The sequence below is a fragment of the Pan paniscus genome, chromosome 17 (assembly GCF_029289425.2).
Source record: "Pan paniscus chromosome 17, NHGRI_mPanPan1-v2.0_pri, whole genome shotgun sequence".
Classification (NCBI taxonomy): Eukaryota; Metazoa; Chordata; class Mammalia; order Primates; family Hominidae; genus Pan; species Pan paniscus.
The window spans coordinates 76,976,047-76,990,804 of record NC_073266.2 but is presented as its reverse complement, the minus strand read 5'-3'; the positions used below and the strand labels follow the sequence as shown (position 1 = coordinate 76,990,804).

The window sequence follows — 14,758 nt, the reverse complement described above, 5'->3', positions numbered from 1 at the left end:
AACAATTTGCTAAGTTATATATTTGTGTTGTGAAGTTTCCAGGTTCTTTGCTTTATTTTGCAATAAAAACATGTTTTTAAATGGTGTATAGACCTCAGTGCCTCCACCTCCACCACTTCTTCTGTGGTGTGGGAAGAAAACAAGTGATGTGGTGAGAAAGGGAGAGTGTGGGGATAGATTCGATGCCTGTCATTTAACTTTTAGATGGGTCTCTGTCCCGCGAGAGCGCTTAAAATTCAGAGCCAACTCTACTGTCCATTTTTTTTTTTTAAGTTGCTTGTGTTCTGGCAGCAGGGACTATCAGATTTGAGAGTGAAATTGCTGCAGAGAGTTCCCTGGGAAGGGAGACTCCACAAAGAGAGGCCTGGCACTCAAGCCTGCACTCAGCCTGTCATGGGTTGACTGGTGTGCTCGGCCTCCCTGGGTGGCTGCCTGGAGAGTTGAGAATCTCTCTCTCTACTCTTAAACCAGTGACTCTCCCCACGTTGAGCAGTTGAGGGAAGTGTGGATAATCATTCAGGAAGTGCTCGTTGAGCACCTACTGTGTGCTGGGAAATGGGGAAATACAAAACACTATGGAGAGGATTCTGCCTGAAATAAACTTACTATCTTATGGGGAAACCATGCCAACGGTGTTAAATCAGCAAACAATGGCCAAATGAAGTGGGGCCAACAGTTAGGCCTGAGAATTTAGAGGCCCCTAAGATTTCAAGTGAGTACATTTGCAACCCGATGGCTGCACCTGCTCGGTCTAGCATCACCTTTGCCTCAGGTGGTTATATGGCCTCTCAATAATGTGTGGTTTCCTCTGCTACTCTATAAAATGGGTCTTCCCAGGATTATTGGGAATCCATATTAAACTGACTGTAGGCTGGGTGCAGTGGCTCATGCCTGTAATCCCAGTACTTTGGGAAGCCAAGGCGGGCAGATCACTTGAGGTCAAGAGATACAGACCAGTCTGGCCAACATAGTGAAACCCCATCTCTACTAAAAATACAAAAATTAGTTGGGTGTGGTGGCGGGAGCCTGTAATCTCCATCTACTCGGGAGGCTGAGGCAGGAGAATCACTTGAACCTGGAAGGCAGAGGTTGTAGTGAACTGAGATTGCACAACTGCACTCCAGCCTGGGTGATAGAGTGAGACTCTGTCTCAAAACAAAATTTAAAAAGTGACTGTAGGTTGCCGCTTGGTTTAATGGTTAGGAGCACAGATTCTGGAAGCAGACTGGCTAAGTTTAAATTCTAGACCCACCATTTGCTGGCTGTGTGACTCTCGGTAAGTGACCTAACCTCTCTGTGCCTCAGTTCTACTTTTAAAAAACGACAACATTAATACCCACTGCCTAAGGATTTTATGATAATCAAATGCGAATATTTACAAAGGACTGAGAACAGCGCCATCCATCTAGAAAGAGCTCTACAAATGTTTAGCAAGTAAAAATATTATTTATTAGCACTCTTTACAAAGTACCTTCAAGAGGCATCTCATGGATTCATCCCGACAGCTCTTTGAGGCAAAAGCTCTCTAACAAAGGCTAATATGAGATAAATGATATGCATAATTCCATTGACTGGAATCCGGGAGAAATGCAGACTCTTTTTACATTACTACAACCTTCCTCCCAAACTCCTGCCATTCCCACAGCCCATCGTCTGCTGTGTTTATGCAGAAAGTGGGGCCAGAGATTCTGGACAGCCGCCTCTAAAGTGCCAGTGCCTTCATTCTGCACTCCTGCTGCCACACAGAGGGGCTGAAGGGAACCAGGATGCAGCCACCCAGCCAGGAGGTCAGCCGGGACACTGAGGTCAACATTTGCCACCTTACCTCATCACTTTTTCAAGAGGCCAAATCAAGCAAAGAGGACTGGGGGAAATAGGTGGGGAATAGGGGAGCATCTCTGGAGCCCATCTGTGTGCAGGCCTCATCCTGAGGTTCTGTTTACAAAATTTTAAATACGAAGACTTGATCATGTGTCGAAACTGCACATTTTGTAGACTTGGAAGGATGAAGGGACTTACCAAAGTCACACAGCTACTTAGGAACAAAGTCAGGAGCAGCCCCCAGACAGCATTTCTTTTTTTTTTTTTTTTGGACAGAGTCTCACTCTGTTGCCCAGGCTGGAGTGGAGTGCAGTGGTGCGATCTCGGCTCACTGCAACCTCCACTTCCTGGGTCCAAGCAATTCTCCTGCCTTAGCCTCCCAAGTAGCCGGGACTACAGGCGTGCACCACCATGCCTAGCTAATTTTTGTATTTTTAGTGGAGATAGTGTTCCACCATGTTGGCCAGGCTGGTCTCGAACTCTTGACCTCAAGTGATCCACCCGCCTTGGCCTCCCAAATTTCTGGGATTAGAGACATGAGCCACAGTGCCCAGGCCCCCAGACAGCATTTCTGCTGGTCTATGACAATGGCTGGACACTGAGTCAGGCACGTTAAAGACAACATCACTTTAACCCTCCAGCAGTGCCTCTAGGTGGCCGTTACCATCCCCATTTTATAGATGAGGAAATCCAGGTTGTGTAGCTTACCCAAGATCCCACAGGTAGAAAGTGGCAGGGCTCAGATTTAAAGGTAAGTCTGCCTTATTCCAAGGCCCAAGAGTGGGACCCACATTTCAGTTTCTTAGTTGGAAGCAGATGATAAAATTGGATCAGGCTTCAGCTGCCAGTGTTGACCCACTGCCTCATGGTTGCAGTAGATTTACTGATACATTTCCCTCACTCACTGAGGGAAGAGGCTCACTCCTTTCCTCCCCAGGGCCACAGGTACCCACCTGCAGGTTGTGGTGGTCTATTACTATGACACAGTGATGTCAGCACCATTTTAAATATATCCCAGGCACACAGTGGTGACTCTGAATCATGAGCCCTGACTTGAAGTTGTACAAAGCTGGCTTTCAGATTGCACAAGATTTTGATTCTTACAGTCATCCCTACTGAATTCTGAGTAACAATCACAGGGGAATTGTATTAGGGATCTCTAGAGGGACAGAACTAATGGGATAGATGTGTATATGAAAGGGAGTTTATTAAGGAGAATTGACTCCCATGATCACAAAGTGTCAAAGAATTTGTGGACACATTTTACAGCCACCACAGTCACGATTGCCCAGTTGTACTGAAGGTCAGCCCTGAGTGTGCTGGGGAACCGTCAGCCATGTTCTCGGTCCTAACTCCCAAGGCTGAGAGTTCTTTAAGGGCAGGAACCATGTCTTGGTCACCACTGTAGCCACAGAACCAAGCCAGGACCTGCACATAGTAGGTGTTCAATAAATGAGACATAAAATAGGTCATTGAAAAATTGAGAGTATGAAATAAGTAGATCCCATTAATTATGGTAATAATGAGTTCTAGTGATATCTAGGCCATCTGGAGCTTATCTAAGCTCACCTACTAACTAGCTGAGTAATGTCATACAAGTTATTTGCCCTAGAAGGCCTCTAGGTTTAGAAAGAGGCTCTTTATAGTTTCTCTGAGCTCTAACTAGCTCTAGTAAAAAGTATATACATAAGTCTCATGAAAAGGCTTTGCAGCTTCTCCCACCAAGACAAATGCTGAGGCTCTCTTCTGCCATTGCTTCCTGACCGAGGCTTCCTCTTCTCCTTGCAGATTGCTCTGCTCCCCAACAATGCAGCTGACCTGGGCAAGTATATCACTGGTGACAAGGTGCTGGCCTCAAACACCTACCTTCCAGGACCTCCTGGCCTGCCTGGGGGCCAGGGCCCTCCCGGTGAGTGTGGAGGAGGGCACAGGAGGGTGATCACCAACAGAAAAAGCCTGCCAAAAGCTCACATTTGCTGGGGCCTGGACAGTGTTCTCCAGCTTCCATCGAGGAGAAACAAGGCAGGTGTCCATGGGACTGCCACACACCCATGCAATGAGAGAGCCTGGGAAATAGGCCCTCAAGCCTGAGAAACCCTCATAGCCAATAGCAATGTGGGAGAAAAAGCTCATTGTCCTGGGATTGGATAAGATTCCTAAAGATCATTTTAAGTTAAAAAAACCAAATGAAAACTATCTTAAACCTTTTTCTGGAAAAATTTTAACATATACAAAAATGGAACAGTATTATGAACCCCCCCTGCTTGGGGCTCCTCACCCAATTCTAACAACTCAGAGCCAGCCTCTTCCTACTGCTCCCCAATCTTCCTTCCACCTTTCCTTATTTGTTCGCATATTTATAGCTATATTTATTTTTATACCTAGCTATATGTTTTTACAAGTCAACTGTATTGACATACAAATGACATGTAATGTACTCATTTAAATTACCGTTCAAATTTTGACAGATGTATTTACCCATGTAACTCCCATCCTATATTTCAAGATATAGAACATTTCTATCACCCCAGAAATTTCCCTTCTGTCCATGTGCACATGTCCACTTCCCCAACTCCCAGTCTAGGCAGACGCTGACCTGCTTTCTTTCACTGTAGTTTTACCTGTTCTAGAACTCCATATCACTAGAATCTTTATATATATACACATATATATACACACATATATGCGTATGTGTGTATATATATGTGTGTATAAAGAAATTCTTGTGAATGTGTACTTTCAGCTTCTTTCATTCAGTATACTGTTTCTGAATATTCACCCTTATCAACTGGATGAAAATCCCGAACATCCTATCATTTCATCAGGAAATATACAATGAGAACTTAAAAAAATAGTTCCAAGTTATTTTATATTTTTAGTACCTCCATAGATAGAGCAATAGACTTTTTTCTCCACACTGGTAAGGGAAATGACTTTAGTGTTAGCAAATGATTCTAAACCTTTGAGTGCCTTATCCCTGGCTATCATTGCTTAGCAGTGTGCTAGGCATTATGAATGACCTCTTGACATCCTAATTGGGAAGACCAGACACATAGAGCATATGCAAATAGAATAAAACAGTACCCACATGCCCTCCAGGTAAGTGCACAGATGCTTCCTGCTGTGGGAGCTTGAAGGGAGTGAGCACTGTAGTCTGCAGTGGTCAGCGGCATTTAGGTTTGATCTGGACATGGCAGACTGGTAGAATTTGCCCAAGGAGGAAGGACACAGGTGGGTTTTCGGTTGGAAAGTCAGCAAGAACAAAAGCTCAGAGTTCTTCACGGAGGATTTGTGTGTTTTCTCTCCACTTATGTCTTAAACTCTTCAAACACAAGCCTGAGTCTCCGTCCATCCAGAGAATAAGACGATTCAGGATTTGGCTTATCCTCATTCATTCCCTTGGCCTGAGGTACTCTGGGTCATGGTGGAGTTTTCACCAGCAAACACTTCACACAGGCACCCTCTGGCTGCTTCTGAACAGACTGGGGTCTCTCCTTATAAACTGCTTCCTAGCATAGTGCTCTCCACCCTCCTCTAAGAGAATGCTCTTGCTTTGCTTCTCTGGAGGAAGTCAACTCCAGGCTATAGATCACTAGAACAAAACCACCTGTAGGAGCAGGGGAGCCATTGGCTGTCTTGCTTAATAAATGCCTTGCAAGCTTTCTTCTCCAATGCTGCCATCTGGCTTGTAACATGGTTTGAGCTGTCCAGGGTCCTTGATGGAGCAGAGAATGATTGAGGATGAATAAGCTTTTGCAAACAGACCCGGCCTTTGAATGGGGACATTCCAAACCCATTTCCTTCTCTCTCTTAACTTCTAGTGTTTGTGGTACCCACCACTGAGACTTATTAGGGAAGCTAGAATGCTAATAGGCTTTCTCCCACCCTTAAATAAAAGTCCAGTTCCGAGGCCTGTGGTGAATCAGACTGGAGCACCAATACAGGAAACTACTCTGGGTTGGAATCTGCTTAGCTTTGGTGGTAAGGGGGTGGCTGCTGCTTTCTGGCCTCCACTGTCATACGTAAGGTGCTGCCATTTGTACATTAAAGTCCCACATTTCAAAGGCACTTGACATACTGTGATCTCTGTAGTGTACTGATTGTGTAAATGTGGGTGAGATATTATTTCTGGCCTCTTTTTTGTGCTACTGGAGGTAAAATATTTAGTAAAAGGAGGGATCTGGCACCCTTCCCAAACTCATTGTAGATATACCTGGAACCAGTATTAAGAGTAGGGGTGTGAGACATGTTTGGATGGAACATCGACTGCTTTTAACTTTGGCGTAATTATTCTGTGAACTAAAAAAGACTTATCTAAATATGAAAAGTTTAAAGTCTCCGTTTCTTTGTTTTATTTGCTGGAGTCTGACTGTCATTCCATCTTGTCACTGCTCTGTCAGTACTAGGGGTTAGGTATGATCAAAAAGCAATTACTACGTGCATTTAAAAGAACAATTATGAGACAAGTATAGTATAACAATCTTCTCAGTCTCTTCAATGCAATCACTTAGTAAAAAACATTTACTAAGCAGCCCACTATGTATCCAGGACTATCTGAGGATATGCTAATAAATAAGACACAATTCAAGCTCTCACAGAGCTGATTATCTAAAATGGGTTAAAACACAATGTCCTTCTGCATGCAGAAGAATGAGGTTGGACCCTTACCTTACACCATCTGCAAAAATTAACTCAAAATGGATTAAAGAGTGAAATGTAAGACCCCAAAACTATGAAAATCCTAGAAGAAAACATAGAGGAAAGCTTCATGACATTGGATTTGGTGATGAGTTCTTGGATATGACCCCAAAAGCATAGGCAGCAAAAGCAGTAGATGAATGGGACTACATCAAACTTAAATTTCTGTGTCTCAAATCAAACAATCAACAGGGCAAAAACAACCTACAGGATGGAAGAAAATAATTATAAGTCATATATCTGATAAGGGGTTAGTATCTAGGATATATAAGAACTTCAATATTCAACAAAAAAGTACCTGATTAAAAAGATGGGAAAAGGACTTGAATAGACATTTCTCCAAAGAAAACATACAAATGGCCAAAAACCATATTAAAAGATACTCAACATCACTGATCATTAGAGCATTGCAAACCAAAACTACAGTGAGATGCCATCCCACACCCATTAGGATGGCCACTATTTTTGAAAAAATACAAGCTTGGGAGACATAGGGAGACCCTGTCTGTATAAGAGAAAATTTAAACTAGCCAGGCTATAGTCCCAGCTACTCAGGAGGCTGAGGGTAGAAGATCGCTTAAGCCCAGGAGGTCGAGGCCACAGTGAGCCATGAAAACAACACTGCATTCCAGCCTGTGTGACAGAGCAAGACCCCCTCTCAAAAAAAAACCACCGAGAAAATAAGTATTGACAAGGATATGGAAAAATTGGAACCCTGGGCACTGTTGGTGTGAATGTAAAATGGTTCAGTCACTGTGGAAAAGAGTGTGGAGATTCCTCAAAAAATTAAACATATCAGGAGGCTTAAGCAGGAGGATCACATGGGCTCAGGAGTTCGAGGCCAGCCTAGGCAACGAAGACCCTAACTAAAAAAAATGTATATATATGAATGAGATCCAGAAATGCCACTCCTGGGAATATACCCCAAAGAATTAAAAGCAGGATCTTGAAGAGATACACACGCATCTTCATAGCAGCACTTTTCACAATAGCCAAGAGGTGGAAGCCACCCAAGTGTCCATCAATGGATATAACCCAGGTGTCCATCAATGGATAAGAATGGAAAAACAAAATGTGACATACACTTACAATGGAATATTATTCAGCCTTTAAAAAGATGGAAATTTTGACACAGGGTACGATATAGATGAATCTTAAGGATATTAGGCTAAGTGAAATAAGCTAGACAAAAAATGACACACTATATAATTACACTTATATAAGATATCTAAAATAAACTCATAGAAACAGAAAGTGGACTAGTGGTTACCAGGGGCTGAGCAGAGTGGAAAATGGGGAGTTACTCGGTGGTCTGGAGTTTCCGTTTTACAGGATGAGAAAGTTATAGAGATCTGTTGCACAACAATGGGAATATACTTAACATTACTAAACTACATTTAAAAAATAGTTAAGATGGGCTGGGGGCCGTGGCTCACACCTGTAATCCCAGCACTTTGGGGAGGCTGAGGTGGGCAGATCACTTGAGGTCAGGAGTTCGAGACCAGCCTGGCCAACATGGTGAAACCCCGTCTCTACTGAAAATACAAAAAATTAGCCAGGGGTGGTGGCGGGCACCTGTAATCCCAGCTACTTGGGAGGTTGAGGCAGGAGAATTGCTTGAACCTGGGAAGTGGAGGTTGCAGTGAGACGAGATTGTGCCACTGCACTCCAGCCTAGGTGACAGAGCAAGACTCCATCTCAAAAAAAAAAAAGTTGGCAAATCTTGTGTATTTTTTATCACAAGTTTTTAAAAATGCTTGCCAGGTCCCCACTCTCTCTTCCCTCATACCCCCAGCTGATGTTCAAGGCCTAAAGCAGAGGTGAACACGCTGATGTCTGTACCCAGGTGCTGCCCCACAGACACAGCTGCGGCCCTCGAGCCAGCAAGGTGTCCACTAGAGTCCCCAGTGTGGGCAGAAATGCTGTGTTCCACACACAAGTGGGGAAGCGCCGCAAACCCAACCCAATACAAAGCGGCTGTTTACAACTCTCTGTGCTGCGGGTCAAGATAGATGACGCCTAAAGGTCTCTTCCCCATCAGCTTCCATGATAAGGTGGTATGCTGTATTCTGGCACACATGCAAACAACCATTATCAGACACAAGAGCAGATGACTTGTTAAACTCGGTATGGTCTCAGAGCCGTGTCGATACAGGCCTCTGAAAAGAATTGAAAAACAAAACAAAACACAACCCCTCAACCTCTACAGAGATGGGCAGGTCACATAGATACATAGAAGGGAGCTGGGCAGGGGAGCAGTTAGAAACAAGGGAACTTAACCAAACCAGAGAGCACTCACCCCATGTAAAGGGGCAGCCCCTACTGAGAACTCCAGTTGATTGTGCTGATGATGGAATTGTGGTTTTTGTGCTTCCTGTTTCAAACCAGAGCCAGAAACCCAGATTTTTGTATGAAATCTCCCAATTTTTATTTTTATGTATTTATTTATTTTTGAGATGGAGTCTCACTCTGTTGCCTAGGCTGGAAAGCAGTGGCACGATCTCGGCTCACTGCAACCTCTGCCTCCCAGGTTCAGGGGATTCTCCTGCCTCAGTCTCCCAAGCAGCTAGGATTACAGGCGTTTGCCACCAAGTCCAGCTAATTTTTGTATTTTTAGTAGAGATGGGTTTTCACTGTGTTGGCCACGCTTGTCTCAAACTCCTGACCTCAAGTGATCTGCCCACCTCAGCCTCTCAAAGTGTTGGGATTACAGGCGTGGCCCACCGCACCTGGCCCCAGTTTTTAAATGTTAAGAATGCTCGGAAGAAAATGATACGCATAAACAGAAAACACATACATGTACAGCGCATGAATGTATATAAACACACATACATTATACTGTAGATATACTGCAAGCATGTACAATGAAGAAAGCAGTTAATTCTTACTTTCAGAAGCCTGTATCGACACAGCACTGAGACTATACCGAGTTTAACAAGTCATCTGTTTTTGTGCCTGTCTGATAATAGTCGTTGGTACGACAGGGGAGATGTTAAAATGTTTTTGGAGATAGGTGATCTGTGGTGATGGAGACAAGACAGAACAGTGTGAGCTGGATTGTGTGCTATGGTATGGTTTATTCAGGGAGGATGGGACTATGGGGCGATTAGGAAGCAGGCAATCGTGGAAAAAATGCTTGGCAAGAAAGACAAGAATGAACAAGAATACTATGCTGAGGAGTTAGAGCTTTATTCTCTATGCAGAGGGGAGCCACTGTAGGGTTTTCTTTTTCTCCTTGGACTCCAATTACACTTATGTTAGATGGTTCAATATTATCTCACCTCTTTTGGATGCTTCATTTTATTTTCCTCTTTGTGATTCACTCTGAGTAACTGTTGACTTATCTTTAAGTTCACTGATTCTTTGCTCAGCTGCGAGCAGTCTGTTGATGAGCCTATATTGTTTTCATACATGATATTATATTTTTCATTTCCATTTGACTTTTCCCTTTAATTTCCATCTCTCTGCTGAAATCCCTCATCTGTTCAGACATGCTGTTTATCTTTTCCAACAGCACTGTTCACATACTGTTATTTTAAAGCCCATATCTCATTATTCCAACACTGGGTCCCCTCTGAGGCTTCTCCTGCTGATTGTTCTATCACTTGACAATGTGTTTTTTTGTTTTGATTTTTTTTTTTTTTTTGAGATGGAGTCTCGCTTTGTTACCCAAGCTGGACTGCAGTGGTACAATCTCAGCTCACTGCAAACTCCGCTTCCCGAGGTTTAAGCAGTTCTCCTGCCTCAGCCTCCTGAGTAGCTTGGATTACAGGTACCCACCACCACACCTGACTGGAGATGGGGTTTCACCATGTTGCCCAGGCTGGTCTCGAACTCCTGACCTCAGGTGATCCGCGCGCCTCAGCCTCCCAAAGTGCTGGGATTACAGGTGTGAGCCACTGTGCCCAGCCTTTTTCTCTCCATGTCTGAAAATTTTGGACTGAATGCCAGACATCATTTGCAGAGAAACAGTAGAGACTGAGGTACATGGTTATCACTCCTGGAGATGGGTACTCTCTTCTTTTGTCAGGCCACTGCCATGGGAAGCTGAGTCAACCTAATGAATAACTGAGCTGGGTTTTGGCTTTATTGTCACTATATTTACTTTGTGTTCCACAGTCTTCAAATAATTCCTCCAATGGTAGGATGCTGTTACCTTATGCTTAGTGGAGGCCTAGGTTACCAGTGGATTTTTCTCAGTGTTTATACTCTGAGCTTTCAGCAGCCCCTACACACACACCTGTGCCACAGAGGGGTTCTCTCCCCACACTGTAGATTGCTATTACTTACTCCATGCTAGAGTTGTGGGGCAAAGGGACATTTTCAGTTCTCCTGCTCCAGCTGCAATCCTAAGCATGACCTATGCTTCTGGGCCTTGGGATGAGATGATCTTCCCCACATCCCCCAACTCATCCCCCAGCATGCCTTGTACCTGTGGCAAATCTTGGCCAGAAGAACATTTCCTACCCCTCACTAAGAAGTAAGGGATATTTCTCTGGGGCCTGCAAGAGAGAGTGAGTTTGCTGACCCACCCAGTGCCTTGAGACATTTGCACCAAAAGGTTGAAAGTAGGTGGGTTACATAGTAAGACTTGTTTTAGATGTGTCATCCCTATAGAAATGTCAAAAATAGGCAAGGGGTGAAAAGACTGGTGAGGGGCAGACAGACTAGCAATGAGGCAAGAGTGAAAGCAAATATAAGGAAGGCCTAGCAGATGTTTTAGTACTTACTATGTGTGAAGTACTATACTAAGTGGTGTGTGTGTATCTGAAATCTCATTTCATACAACTACTCCATAAGGAAGATTTTTATTAGCCCAGTTTTACAGATGAGATGAGAAACTAAAGCTCAGATAGCTCAGGCAACTTGTCAGATTCAAACCCAAATCTCCCTGATGCTAAAACCTGTACTCTTAACTGCTCTCCAGCCATGATCACCACTTCTCTGTGGTGGTGGCCACTACTCTGCTGTGATCCAGTGGATAGAAGGGAGCAGACAGCTGTGAGATGTTAAAGAGGTAAAATGCACAGGAGCTGGCCACTGATTCAAAAAGGAGGTTGCAGAAACAGGGAAATATAGAGGAAGACTCTCCAGTTTTTGGCTTGAGTGGATGTGTGACTGGCAGTCCGTGAAAAGAGAGGAAGATGGGGAAGCCGCTTTTGATCGTGTCAAGTTTGAAATACCCGTGGGACAGCCTGATGCAGATGTCAGAAGGTAAAGGCAGAGAGAGTACAAAGAGAAATGGCTGCAGGGGCCCTGGACTCTTGTTAGCCAGGGCCCTTTGTCCTTCTCATGTGCTGTGAGCTAATGAGGTGTTCTTTGATTACAGGCTCACCAGGACCAAAGGGAAGCCCAGGCTTCCCCGGTATGCCAGGCCCTCCTGGGCAGCCCGGCCCACGGGGCTCAATGGGACCCATGGGACCATCTCCTGATCTGTCCCACATTAAGCAAGGCCGGAGGGGCCCTGTGGTCAGTATCTTATCAGAGATCCACTTCCTTTTTGGGGGAAAATGTGTTTTTGTCCCATGCTTTTGCCTGTGGTTAAACCAGATCCTTTTGTATTACAGGGTCCACCAGGGGCACCAGGAAGAGATGGTTCTAAGGTAAGCCTTACGAGTGGTCCTCACAAGCTAAAGGTCTCTCACTTTCGATTTTTTTGTTTTGTTTTGTTTTTGTTTTTTGAGATGGTCTTGCTCTGTCACCCAGGCTGGAGTGCAATGGCACAATCTTGGCTCATTACAGCCTCTGCCTCTCTGGCTCAAGCCCAATTCTCCCGCCTCAGCCTCCCAAGCAGCTGGGACCACAGGCGTGCACCACCACTCCCGGCTAATTTTTGGATTTTTTTTTTTTTCTTTTTGAGACAGAGTCTCACTCTGTCACCCAGGCTGGAGTGCAGTGGCGCGATCTCGGCTCACGGCAAGCTCCACCTCCTGAGTTCACGCCATTCTCCTACCTCAGCCTCCCAAGTAGCTGGGACTACAGGCGACCGCCACCACACCTGGCTAATTTTTTTGTATTTTCAGTAGAGACAGGGTTTCATCGTGTTAGCCAGGATGGTCTCCATCTTCTGACTTCATGATCCGCCCACCTCGGCCTCCCCAAGTGCTGGGATTACAGGCATGAGCCACCACACTCGGCCTAATTTTTGGATTTTTTAGTAGAGACGGGGTTTCGCCATGTTACCCAGGCTGGCCTTAAACTCCTGAGCCCAGGTGATCTGCCCGTCTCAGCCTCCCAAAGTGCTGGTATTACAGGTGTGAGGCACTGCTCCCGGCCTGAAGGTCTCTCACTTTCTACCTCTTGCACTGACATCCAGGAAAGCTCACCAGACACTGTTTACCAACCCCATTTTGCATGCAGCAGAAGTGAGACACAGATACCAGATAGAATTTTTTCCCCAAAGCTGGGAACAAAATCTGAAAAGCCATTGTCTTCAATTCCAAAACCAACCCCAAAGACAAAAACAACCACCACAACCACTCATAGGAAAAGTGACCCCTGTAAATTTTAAATGAGCCTCTGTGTTGTGATACTCACATGTGTTTTTCTCTTTAACCAGTGTTGCTTTACGGGATAGCTTTTTGTGTGTTTCCATTTCTGTGAGATTTCTCAGGAACAGGAGATGCTCCATTCTTTTTGCAAGCAGGGTGGTTCCCCTCTGAGAGCTGCCTGCTCTTTTTTGCCTCACAAAGAAGTCAGTGTGAGTTACTTCAGGGAGTTTGTTACTCCACATGCTGCTGGGAAATATGAACATTCCTCTTGCCAAGAAGGTTTGAAAATAGATGGGCTTGAGGGAAATCAGAATGAGAGACACTTGACCCAAGCAGTCCTGTTCAAATAAGTGGTCCCGTGAGTCCAGCTCAGTTTTACATATGTTTTCTATAGAAAATGTTTATTGTTTTGTGCAGGGAAGTGGTTATGGTGGGTGTATAAATAGAGACTATTCTTGTGATATCCATGTGCTCTAGAAAGCTAACCCTGGCCTTTCTGTTTTTAGGGGGAGAGAGGAGCGCCTGGGCCCAGAGGGTCTCCAGTAAGTAGCACTCTGTGTCCTGCTTCCCCAGGGGAACGTTCTCAGGGATGCAGCTCTGATGAGCCTATAGGTTGGTCTAGTAGCAAAAGCCCGCCCCTTCCTGATGCCACTCAGCCCACCTGAACAGAACTCTGTGGTTAGGAAGAGAGTCATAGAAGCCCTTAGCTGCTAGTTTGGATTTATTTTTCAAATTTGTTTTCTGTTGCTGTTTTCTCTTTTATCATGGCTAATCTTTATTTGAAATGTCTTTCCTAAAGCTCAAAACCCTGCTATGCCATGAGTCTGTTTCCAAGTATTATCACAAAACATTTGAAAGGTCTAGGAAGGAAATCTATGGGTTTAAATCATAACTCTGCGTACTTGAGAATTTAGCCACTGCTACAACCCTAGCAGGTCAGATGGCCATCTCCTCTTAAAAAGTGCAAAACCACGCAGGGCTGTTTAGGACCTGAGAAGAAATTAGCTGCATATATGCATAGTATCTGGGAGATTAAAAATGAGAAATAGTAGTATTCAAAAGCATAGAAAATTCAAACCACGTCACTGCTTCTGAAGAAGTATCATTTCTGAAATCCAACAGCTGTGGCCACAGAGGTAGGAGTCGTGGGTTCCCATCTCAACTCTTCTACCTGCTTGCTTTCTGACCACGGGTACATCACTGAGGGTCTCTGGGCATTCTTGCCCCCCACTGTGCAGTGGTGATAGTGGAATCTGACCTGCCATCCCTGAAGTGGCTATTGTGAGGGTCAAATGATATGAAAATACTGTGCCTCTCTTAGTGCTTTACGGTGTAAGCTCTGCTTCCACGGAGCCCGCTGCTGTAGCAGCAGTTGCAGGAGATGATAACGATTTTACTACAAGCTTCTGACAAGCCCAGAACATGCGTGTTTGTGCATTTCTTTTTTACCATGCCCCACACAGCGCTATATGAAATTAAGGCTTAGTAAATACTGTATGATGATAAAGGATACTCAATACACAGAACAATTAGGAAGATTTTGTTTGGACCTTTCCTAGTCAATGAGGAGTTGACGTCTTTACAACATCCTCTCAACTTCATTTAGTTTGTGCTTATAGTCAGCCATCTTATAAACATTTTAATAATTTTGCTTTAAAAAAAAACAGCATTTTTTTTTTTTTGAGACAGGGTCTCACTCTGTCACCCAGGCTGGAGTGCAGTGGCACAATCTTGGCTCACTGCAGCCT

General features: G+C 44.5%; 1 protein-coding gene across 4 annotated transcripts in view; it reads left to right on the top strand.

Moving 5' to 3' along the window:
- Nucleotides 1-14,758, top strand: part of CCBE1 (collagen and calcium binding EGF domains 1) — a 311,854-nt gene that overhangs the window by 246,921 nt on the left and 50,175 nt on the right. For 2 of the 4 annotated variants that reach the window (XR_010110159.1, XM_008952636.5), the window contains exons 7-10: nt 3,610-3,730; nt 11,849-11,988; nt 12,087-12,122; nt 13,517-13,552. Coding sequence is in view for 3 of the 4 variants with exons in the window: in XM_008952636.5 (XP_008950884.1) it covers nt 3,610-3,730; nt 11,849-11,988; nt 12,087-12,122; nt 13,517-13,552 (333 nt within the window). In the remaining variant the exon portion in view is untranslated. Of the gene's footprint in view, nt 1-3,609; nt 3,731-11,848; nt 13,491-13,516; nt 13,553-14,758 lie in introns of those variants that run through there. The other 2 variants (XM_055102383.2, XM_055102382.2) reach the window with 2 other exon arrangements.